General features: G+C 41.4%; 1 protein-coding gene across 1 annotated transcript; it reads left to right on the plus strand.

Moving 5' to 3' along the window:
* The first annotated feature begins 958 nt into the window (after positions 1–958).
* LOC137287662 (brain tumor protein-like) lies at positions 959–11,109 on the plus strand. The gene is made up of 2 exons (XM_067820048.1): positions 959–1,290; positions 7,792–11,109. The coding sequence occupies exon 2, from the start codon at positions 7,836–7,838 to the stop codon at positions 10,077–10,079; it is 2,244 nt and encodes a 747-aa protein (XP_067676149.1). The 5' UTR covers positions 959–1,290; positions 7,792–7,835; the 3' UTR covers positions 10,080–11,109.
* The last annotated feature ends 687 nt before the right edge of the window (positions 11,110–11,796 follow it).

Below are 11,796 nucleotides of genomic sequence, written 5' to 3' on the forward strand. Positions count from 1 at the left end.
AATACAATGTGCGGTACTGGTATTAATAGTCCAGTATGTGGTGCCGGAAATTATAGTACAGTGCGTGATAAAGGTAATTGTATTCCAGTGTGTGATACAGGTAATTACAGTCCCCAGTGTGATGCCGGAAATTATGGTCTAAAGTGTGATACTGGTAATTATAGACTACTGTGTGATACCGTTAAGTATAGTCCAGTGTGTCATACAGGTAATTATAGCCTAGTATGTGATAGCGGTAATTATAGCCCATTGTGTGATACCGGTGATTATAGTAAAGTGTGTGATACTGGTAATTACAGTCCAGTGTGTGATGCAGGTAATTATAGTCCAGTATGTGATACCGGTAATTATAGCCCAGTATGTGTATAGTTTCAGTCCAGAATTTGAAATCGGTAATTATAGTCCTGTGTGTGACACTGGTATGTTTTCTCATATTTTTGTTCCTGGTCGTCATATGATCGAAATATTTTTTTTAGGTACGACGTTAATCTCCATTTTACCTCACCTCACTAGGTTTTTATCCGACGCACCGCCAAGAAGATACATGGTTGCCGCAAAATACAACTCACATCTCGTTTCAGTGCCAAGTGTTGTCAAATTGTCTGTGGTGTGCAAATTGCTGTACAGAGTTGCATCCCTTGGGCACGTAAAAAATGTTGAATTCGGGGTTCAAGCTTTGGTGCACCTGACACGTTTCGATACAGCTGGAATACTGCTGCAAGCGGCTGTAAACATAACTCACTTACTCACGCACCATTCTTCTAAAGAATTAGTAGTATGTCAAAAGCATCTCTCAGTTAGACGAAGACGACAGCTTGCATGCATATAAAGCAACCCTATCTCCAGATAGCATGCGCAAGTTATGTTTGTCAACAATGTGAAACATCTCGTGCATATCTGGCCAGCGCCATCACCTCGATCAGGCAATGCGTATAACCATCCCAGTTCGGGGCACAGCGTCTTCGCTGATTTCCACGAAACCAGCATTACGTAATCTGGACTGGGAGTCTCACGTGCAGCTAATGCTGTGGATACAAATGAATGACAAAGACACAGCGATTGGGATAGAATCAGTCCATGTTCACAAGCTGAGGACAGTCGACATCTGGGGTTGAGTCGAGGCATCACATAAGGACGGCTCCGGTGGATACAGAGGCGCTTAACTCGCAGTTATACCATACCTAGCGAACTTGTGTGCTTTTCTCTTCGCGAGTTGATTGACACTTGTGCGCTATATTCATCCTGAGCCTGTTGTTGAGCTCCACGTGGGGTTCCTGGATAACATAGCAGGTTTGTCTGCATGTTTTGTAAACTCAGTATGCATCTTCCTACTCTTGCATTTAATTTACGTGGTGTCTGTGTAACAAATGTCGACATTTCCGTCTCGAATTTTCAGCTGATACTGTCATCAACCTCACATGAGGTTACCGCCATTTTCAGCTTATTCCTTACAACGTGATATTCGGAATGTAACTAGTAGTACTGTTTTAGTACACGTAGTGGTGATATTTTCTTATTCGCAACCATTTGCAAGGACATACTAAAACAGTTTATGACGTCACCACCAAATTGTCATGGACATGCCAAAGGCGTGCGCTGGCACGTGTGAAATTGACACGTGACTTAGTCTGCGCACGAACGTCCATTCAAAATAAGCTCTCCTGAAAATTTAGGTAAGACTTCCACCCGTAAACCCCTGTCTCAAATGTGTTCTGTTTATCAGGGTTATTTCGAGGGGTTCGGATTAGGTTTATTTTTTACGTTTAACTTTATATACAACCATAGGCTTGGGCAATCATGATTTTATGAAAAAAGGTATGGGGGTTACGGACGAAAATGTTTCCAAAACTTATGAACACAGGATGTATCATTTGCACTGAATAGCACCGACTTTACAAAACAAAGATTTTTGCGGCGAAGTATGGGTTTATGGTAAACTGCATGAAGGTGTATTTTAGAGATATACTAGCATTGTATTGTGGAAGTACTTCAATGTGCTGCTGACGTAAGGTGACTGGTTAGGGAGGACATAGTATCCACAGTGTGATGCCGGTAATTATGGTCTAAAGTGTGATACTGGTAATTATAGTCCCCAGTGTGATGCCGGTAATTATGGTCTAAAGTGTGATACTGGTAATTATAGACCATGAAGGTCTACTCACCTACTCAAAGATAAAGCTCTTATACAAATCGGTGTTAACACCTTAGCCTTGCAAAGAGGTAAAAAACTGAGATTAGCAAACAAATCGTTGTCATGGAGTATGAAAATAATAGAGGGACAAGAGTGACCAGGTCTGAGTTCAGGTAATTAAGGATATTGTATTTATACAAATGTAAACACCGTTGGCCATTCAAAAAGTATAGATGAGATTGGCGAACAAATCATTGTCAAAATGTATGAATAGTATTACGGGGATGAGTCAAGGAACAATTTGAGTTCAAATAACCAAGGGCAATATTCTTTTACAAATAGGCGTTAACACCATGACCTTACAAAAGAGTCAAGTTGAGATTGGCGAACAAACTATTGTCGAAATGGATTAATAACACAAGCACAAGTGAATGAACAGGTCTGAGTTCAAATAATCATGGCTAATGTTCTACGACAAGTGGGTGTAAACGTTGTAGGCCTTGCAAAAAGAATATAGTTCAGATTGGCAAACAAATTAATGTCACAATGATGAATAATAATACAGGGATAAGTGAATAAACAAAAGGGATAATCAAATCAAATAATCAAGGATAATGTTATCATACAAATAGTTGTTAGCACCGTAGGCCTCACAAAGGAGATAAAGTTGACTGGCAAACAAGTCAATCAAAATGTACGAAAAATAGTACAGGGATGTGGGATAAACGTTCAAAGGGAATGATCCAGACATCATGAAGAGCAAGTGAGATTAAGTTGAAAGCTTTTGAAAGATAATGTCAAGAGATGTTTTCATACAAATCAACTAGAGGAAGCCATTGTTTCAAAAGCAGTCATTTTATTATTCTTGCGGGCAAAGAATTGTCAATCGAGTAAATCTGTTTAAAAGTGTTTTCCTACTGTTTCAGCTGACAAAATAGGATTGTATTTTAAGACTACATGACAAAAGTAAGTGGCTAATTAACTTACATTTGGCTGGGGAACCAAAACGAATGGCCACTTTTATATCTTCATTGAAAGGAGTTCACGCATAATTCCACGTTTAACCAGAAATCTTTGACAAACCCACATTCTAGAAAAACGTGTGATAAACTTTCGCTATTAGTTTTACAGAAGGAGCAAGTATCCTTATTCACTAGTATCAACTGTTTTAGTTCCTGTTTGGTATAGATTATGCGATGTAAGAATTTAAATTGGAATTCTAGTAGTTTTACGTCCTTGTGCAATACCTATAGTGGAAAATGTCTTTCCAGGGAGGAAAAGACACATTGAAATTTCCAACCCATTTGTTACACACAGGAGGAAACTCGTTACAAGCAATAATGTTGTAAAAAAATCTAGACCCCTTACCAGGTTTGAGAATGTCGCTTAGCTGATTACTAATCACCGCACTGGTATTATTAAATACATGTTTGGTCATTAATACAATCGTTTCAGCTTGGAAGAATGCAGCATAAATAATAAACTGAAAACGCGAAGCTGGAAAAAGTTCTTTCCGTCCCCCACCCCACCTATATTCTTTATGCCGAAGATTAACACATGTAACACTAAGTGGTTCAGCCCTACATATTGTATTTAATTTGGGGGCTTTTCCTTATCTTTGTGTGTCCTTTAGTAATTGGTGTGAGGTTTTGGTCATAATTCTAATATATTTCAACTGAGAAATATTATTTGGGATAGGGGAACGGAAGGAACTCTCACCACACCCCACCCCCATCTCGTTATTCGCCGCTTAAGACAAACATGGGTTGTTGAAGACAAATTCTAACCCAGACCTTCACGGGTTCTGACGAAAGGAATTACTTGGTATGAGCTTTAACTTGACTTTAATGCCATTCTCTTCACTGCTGTCATGGCAACAATATTGACCAATCACACGTTCTTGTACTAGTATCAGCAGCACGTTCCGTTGTGAATGCCACGATTTGCTGCCATCAAGTATTCCGTGTGAACAGGACAATCTACCCAACGACTAAGTTTCCTCTCACGAGTCTACCATTTGACCGTAAACTCAATTCGATATACCAAATCGATTTATGAATATACAGTAGATTATAGAGTATCTTTGAAATGGCAACTTGTATTCAGGTTGATTATGCATGTCACCTTGTAAAAGCTTTAACTTTATACGTAAAGTAACCTCAATGTTGTGTATAGACTTGCCAAACAAAGTTGGGAAAGAGTTCCTTTCGTTCCCCCAGTTCTTATTTCCGCAGATTAAGACAGGTAACGCATCGTGGTTCTACAGTAAATATTGTGATTGCATTTGGGGCTTTTTTAAAAAGTTTGTGAGTTCTCTAGTAATTGTTGTAAGGTATTGCTATTTTTAGTAAATATTAGTCTATATACATATGGGATGGGGGATCGGGGGAAAGCCTACCAAAGCGTAGCTTCTGTTGATGCACAGACTTTTAAATGTGAAATATGCATGTAGTTTTCGAAAGGTATATATCATAGCATCTTCAAAACATACTATCTGATAAAATGAACCCAGCTGGGATAAGACAGTGACGTTTGTCGTGGAAGAAATGTCGGTGGCAGATTTTTATCGAGCGACACATTGTGTGTGCGTGTGCGCGTGTCCACGCATGCATACGGGCATGCACACCCAGCGGATCCGCCATGTTACCATTCTGTTAACCATCCTCGCTCATACACTTTTCAATACAAGCAATTCCACACTTTACAGACTCTTTACAGTTCTTCTTTCACAGTTGCACACATATAACGGCAGATCCAGATACACGTTGGCATACATGACTTGTTGAAAAATCAAAATCAGTTTAGATTATTAGACTATATACACGTCTATATTTCAATACACGTGACGCTTTTCATAATTGCAAATGGTTGCCATGAGAACATCAGCAATGACATTTAAATAGTTGTGGAATTTATCAGGAGTTGATTTGAGTCAAACAGACCTACGGCGTGGTCTGCCGTAGGAAAGTGAGGAAGTCTGTGGGTAAATTCTTTTTTTTTTTTTTTTTTTTTTTTTTTTTTTTTTTTTGTGGTTACACATCTCGTACCTTATAACATCCAATTATTACTTCATATGACTTTTGTCTATCATGAACTATATCAAGTAGCTGTTCCTTTTATGTTTTTAGTGCACTTTGCTCATTTTGATGAACTCTTTTGAAGAGTTAGATGTTTTAATTACTTTGTCTTGTCTACTGTAAAGTACGACATATGTTCACTACTTTCCATGATTCATTTTAGGCTATGTGTGAAGCCTCCGGGTTAGAACTGGGCCCAGTTTCACAAAGCTCTCGTAGCGCTCTATATAACTGTCGCAAGTCAGTGTGACAGTGACCCGTGAAGGTCCCGGGGTAGAATAGGCCTTCAGCAACCCATGCTTGCCATAAAAAGCGACTATGCTTGTCGTAAGAGGCGACTAACGGGATCGGGTGGTCAGACTCGCTGACTTGGTTGACACATGTCATCGGTTCCCAGTTGCACAGATCGATGCTCATGTTGTTGGTCACTGGAATGTCTGGTGCAGACTCAATTATTTACAGACAGCCGCCATATAGCTGTAATATTGCTGAGTGCGGCGTAAAACTAAACTCACTCAGTATGACAGTATAGGAGGTAGGAATGCCACGAGGACATTTAAGAGATCTTAGGCTTATGAGAGCTCTGTGAAACGGGACCCTGGTCTCTGCAACCTGATTCTCCTAAGCGTCGCTGGATTGGATGGTCAGGCTCGCTGTCTGCTTACTGTACCTTAAAGTATCCCAGTTTGTACATCGATTCTTATGTCATTCCTGTATTGTCTAGTCCAGATCGTTATTTACATACCGCCATCATATAGCTAAAAATTGCAATTAAGCATGTCACTTTGGATTTCTGCACCTGAATTAGTTTTTCAAGAGAAATGAGAAATGAAATTTAGTGTATGAGATAATACCTGCCTCCCTTGACTGTCTCGACTGTGATTGGTATAACTTGACGTTGTGCTTGGCTCCAGTGTTTTTGAGAATCTTCCTACGTTTATTTGTGTATTGCAAAACGAATATTACTTCCAAATTCAGTCTGATATGAACTATTTGCGATATACATGTCTTGAAATTCCAAGTGTCGGGATTTTGTTAGCTCCAGTAAATTCCTCTTCTTTCGTAAAAAATAAGTTCAAACAACAACTCAAACTATTGGTAGAATTATTTTCAAATTTAGGGACCAAATGATATGTAGTGAACATTTTGACACGGATATTCTTTACAAGAATTACCGCAATGTGCAAATTTAGTTAGTTCATTGAATATTTTGATTCCGAACATCGTATCTTTGAAAGAAATCCTGAAAATAAATATTTTGAACTAAAAATATGACTTGAAAACGTTACATGGATCGTTTTCAAATTTGGGGAAAATGTATTGCTGTGAGACAGGTGTTCCTTCAATGATCATGTTTAACACTGAAACTATGCTTGTGGCAAGAGGCGACTAACGGGATCGGGTGGTCAGACTCGCTGATTTGGTTGGCACATCTCATCGGTTCCCAATTGCGCAGATCGATGCTCATGTTGTTGATCACTGGATTGTCGATTATTTACAGACCGCCGTCATATAGCTGGAATATTGCTGTGTGTGGCGTAAAACTAAACTTACTCACTTTAACATTCAGACTGAATTTAATTTTATGCCACACAAGCAATACTCCAGCTATATGGCGAATACCAGACAATATAGTTATCAACAGCAGGAACCAATCAGGCCCACACAAGCTGTGTGTCCGGGGGAAATAAGCATAGACACGCAGTTTGAAACTTATGCGTAGGGAATAGATTTATAACAATCACTTGCATATTGAAAAAGACACCAGTTGCTATCACGTTGTATAGGATGAGTGCTTTTAAAAAAACTAAACATTTCCATTGTGTTTAAGTTAGTTTTAGTTTTGATCAGCAGTACATGCCTGCTCAGTAAACGTGCTCAATGACATTATACTTAGCTGAGGAAAAATCACTGAAATACTCGCATATTTGAACGCTGTGGTTAAAGGGATGAAATGCCCACTTGACATTCATAGTATCCACTCATAAAGAATACAGTGGGCCCTGTACCCATATGAGATAAAAATCTAACCTAGAGCTCTGAATGAACATCAGTCTGCGCAATTGGCAACCGATGACATGTCAACAACGTCAGCGACCACATGATCCCATTAATCGCAGTTTACGACAAGTATGGGTTGCTAAAGACCAATATTACCTCGGATTTTTACGGGTATCCTTCTGTGTAAAGTGAACTCGATTCAACGGTGGTTAAGAGTAAACCAGAAGGTATTCAACTTAACCATTTGGTCAACCGTTTCCCAGGTGTCTGTGGGAAAAGAACACTTAGATGTATTTTCAAGATCTCTTAAGTAGAGTGTTTAGTATTGTCCATCTGAAGACCATGCTGACGTTTTGGGGCTTGTCAAGTGAGAAATGTACAATTTCTGTTGGGTTTTGTGTCTGTCGCGGTGGCCATGTTTGCCTTTAAACATTTCTCCATATACATCCACAACTCTTACCCTACAACACCTACCCTTTTATCAGTGGTGCTGTGTGTTATTGAATGTAAAAGATTAACCCCGTTCCTAAATGCCTAGCTTCTATGTTGTATACTGTTAATCCACTTTTCCGTCTTCTTCAGACTACGCCCTCTACCAACGTTTCCCGCCGTGACGCCGTGTAAGGATGACGTCCTCTTCTCCCCCATCCGAGGTCGACATGTCCACCACCGTCTCAAGCTCCTCCGACAGCGACCTGGACTCCACCGGGCTTAACACCCGCTGCAGCATCTGTAACGACATCTTCTCCATTCCCAAACTGTTGGGCTGCTTCCACACCTTCTGTCAGCCATGCCTTGAGAAGGTCAAGGTCACAGATAAAGTGACCTGTCCGGAATGCCACTTCGATACATACCTCGGAAGTGATGGCCTCAGTGGGCTCCGACAGGACTACACTGTCAGCAATATCATGGAGCTGTCTACTCTCGACCCGTGTTCCATACACTGTACTGGTTGCAAGAGCAAAGAAGCTAATGTTGTTGCTCGCTGTTTTGACTGTGCAAACTTCCTGTGTGCCAACTGTGTCATGGCTCATCAGTTCATGCACTGTTTTGAAGGCCACCGAGTCATAAGCCTAGAAGACCTTCAGATAAACAAGGACACATGCAGTTCCGAGAAACCAGTAAACTGCCCCAAACATAAGATCGACGTCCTCAAGATGTATTGCAAGACGTGCGCAGAACCAGTATGTAAGGAGTGTGTACTGCTTGACCATGGACGCGGCCATGACTGCCAGTTCCTGACTGAAGTTGCGGAGTCAGAAATACAGATGTTGAAAAATTTGGAGAATTGTGCCAGAATTAAGATCGAAGACTTGAGGGCTACGGCGAAGGGAATCGGTGTGAGCTCAATAACCCTCCAAACCCAATATCACAAGGCTCAGAATGACATCAATGACACCCACGACTTCTACATGGCCAAGCTTGAAGAAAGGAAAGAAGAGACCCTGAAAGAACTTGATCAGGCTCTCAACGACAAGCAGGCTGCCATTACAACCAGAGCTCAGAACATCCAGGAATGTTTGAATAGTCTCTACCAAGGAATACAGTTTGTTAACAAACTACTAAATAACGCTTCTGTCACAGAATGTCTGATGCTGAAGACTTTTGTCGAAAGAAGATTCCACAACATGTTCACCTTCTTGCCAAACCTCGATCATCAGGACTGCTCGGAGATAGAGTTCGTATCCAACTATCAGGCCATTCAGACCGGAGTCCGCAATACATTTGGTTATGTGAGTCAGGGTAACGACTCTCTCTTCAGGAAGACCACTTTAGCTCCAGTCTGTCCAACGATTGACCACATCCCAACATGTCAGGCCATAGAACACTTACTTTCAACCACCACCAGACTGTCATCTACAGGAAACATATTTGACGAACCTCCAAATATCAATGTTTACAAGTACGGAGGCAACGACCTCATGCTTCCAAGTGACCAGTACAACACGTGGTCCAGTGGTTCGGATATCATGTCGTCCAGTCTCGACGTCCTGTCCCCGACACCAAGTTCCGGCAGTCACGTGTCTCTTCTCTGCCCACTGACCTCCCACGTGCGACGTCACAAGATGATCTACCACTGCAGGTTCGGGGAGTTTGGAGTCCTGGAAGGACAATTCACCGAACCGAGCGGCGTCACCGTTAACGCCCAGAACGACATCATCGTTGCCGACACTAACAACCATCGTATCCAGATTTTTGACACGGAAGGAGGATTCAAGTTCCAGTTCGGTGAATGCGGCAAACACAACGGTCAGCTTTTGTACCCCAACCGCGTATCTGTTGTCGGATCTTCAGGGGACATTGTCCTGACCGAGCGCAGTCCTACCCATCAGGTCCAAGTCTACAACCAATTCGGACAGTTCCTCCGGAAATTCGGCGCCAACATCTTACAACACCCCCGTGGCGTGGCAGTCGACGGCGCTGGCAGGATCATTGTGGTCGAGTGCAAGGTGATGCGGGTCATCATCTTCGACAACGTCGGTAACGTTCTCAACATGTTCTCCTGTTCCAAACACTTACAGTTTCCCAACAGCGTCGTGGTCAACGAAAAGGAGGAAATCTTCATCAGCGACAATCGCGCCCACTGTGTGAAGGTGTTCAGCTACCATGGTGTCCTCCTGCGCCAGATAGGCGGGGAGGGGATCACAAATTACCCCATTGGTGTCGGCATCAACGCAGCTGGCCAAGTCGTCGTCGCCGACAACCACAACAACTTCAACATCACCATATTCACACAGGATGGCCAGCTCATCAATGCTCTGGAATCAAAGGTGAAGCACGCCCAATGTTTTGACGTCACACTTATGGATTACGGCTCTGTCGTTCTGGCGAGTAAAGATTACAAACTGTATATATACAGGTACATGTAGGATACAGGTAGTATCCATTCTGGTGACACCGATGTCACCGATTTTGGCATCTTGGTGTGTAAAGGTACGTCCAGATAATAATTAAAGTTCACACACCCTAACAGAAACGTTGATATCTACGAAGCGAGTAAAACTTGTATTCACTTACATTCCTTAAGCACTACAGATTCCCCCCTCCATGGAAATACTGATATTGAGACTGTTCAATCCCTGGACGTTTCTTGTTGTAATGGCTTGTTTTAACCCAGTTAGTATTAGAAACTTGAGAAAATATGCACGAGAGGTGCACAAACTTTAGTTTGCCTGCCCTCTGTGAGTTTAATACGGTATTTGTCTTGTTCACATACACAATGACCGTTATATCTAGACCAATATATGTGAAATAACAATCTTGATGTGACCTGAAGTTGGTTCCATCACGCTTGACAAACAATTTCTACCTCATTACTGTATATATACAAACACTCAAGCAAACAGCCTTACCGTATATATGCAAATAAGTTGTGATTGTGTTTCCATATCAGCTCAGGTTTAAGTACCTCCATATTTCCGTCAATATTATTTATCATATTTTCATTGTTTTTCCATTGTTGAGTTTGTTATTTTCCCAAGTGCTGTCGCGACACCATGGCAACCCGTACCCAATCACTTGATCGTTATTTCATGTATTATAACCCTCTCAAGTCCATGTTTTCATGACTGGCCACCTTTAAATTGAAAACCCATACTAATGCCCAACACTGTACACACTGATATTTCTCCATAACAGCATCGCCACACTTTGACCTTGACACGTTGTTTATTGTTGATTTTGCTACTCTGATACTGTCCTTTCCGTGTGAAGAGTCAGTGTATCGCATCTGTTTGTACATCCTTTCTGATAATCTTGATCCATTGTTTCGCAAAGATAGAAATGTGTTCACATTACATGATCTCAATTGCATGTTCTATATTATTTCTTGTTCATCTCTTGTTCATATTATCTCTTGTTCATATTTTGACATTCAGAATAAAGCGTTCATGATATTGATACCATTCGTTGTCTTGAGATCTATATCGACGTCTTCTGTTCGATGTTTCGGGGCAGGTCTTCAGACACTGTACCGCTATCTCATTTCTCAGTGGGGCGGTGGGGTAACCTAGTGGTTAAAGCGTTCACTCGTCACACCAAAGGGTTCGATTCCCCACATGGGTACAATGTGTGAAGCCCAGTTTCTGGTGTCCCCCCGCCGTGATATTGCTGGAATGTTGCTAAAAGCGGCGTAAAACTAAACTCACTCATTTTTCAGTCAAAAGGGAAGTTTGTCTTTGTGAGATAAATTCTGTCGATGAAAAGAATGAAATGACCATTATGAGGTGGGGAACATTTCTCAGTTTGCCTACCATGAAAATCGTAGGCGCGTTCTGGAGGTTGTGGTCAGACAAATGTGTTCTTGCTGGCCATGTACTGACAATGTCTGTTTGAAACATTCACTTCTAATCATCCTCGCGTTTGCTCATACCGAGTCTCCACGTCGATACTTACAGCACGTGTCAGTCTACAATATTTCGTTACTCTTCTTTCAGTTAAGAAATACTGAATCGTTGGTTCCATGTGTAATACGAAATGGTGAAGCCCAGAAGCAGATTCGGGTTAAGATTGGTCTTGGCGTCTTATTCTTGTGAAAGCATATGTCTTATCTGAAACAAACTGGGGAAAATGTTGAGGAAATGGTGA

Source organism: Haliotis asinina, chromosome 6 (genome assembly GCF_037392515.1).
Source record: "Haliotis asinina isolate JCU_RB_2024 chromosome 6, JCU_Hal_asi_v2, whole genome shotgun sequence".
NCBI classification, from domain to species: domain Eukaryota; kingdom Metazoa; phylum Mollusca; class Gastropoda; order Lepetellida; family Haliotidae; genus Haliotis; species Haliotis asinina.

Excerpts from the sequence above, each read along its gene's own strand:
- LOC137287662 (XM_067820048.1), top strand. The coding sequence starts at position 7,836 with ATGACGTCCTCTTCTCCCCCATCCGAGGTCGACATGTCCACCACCGTC.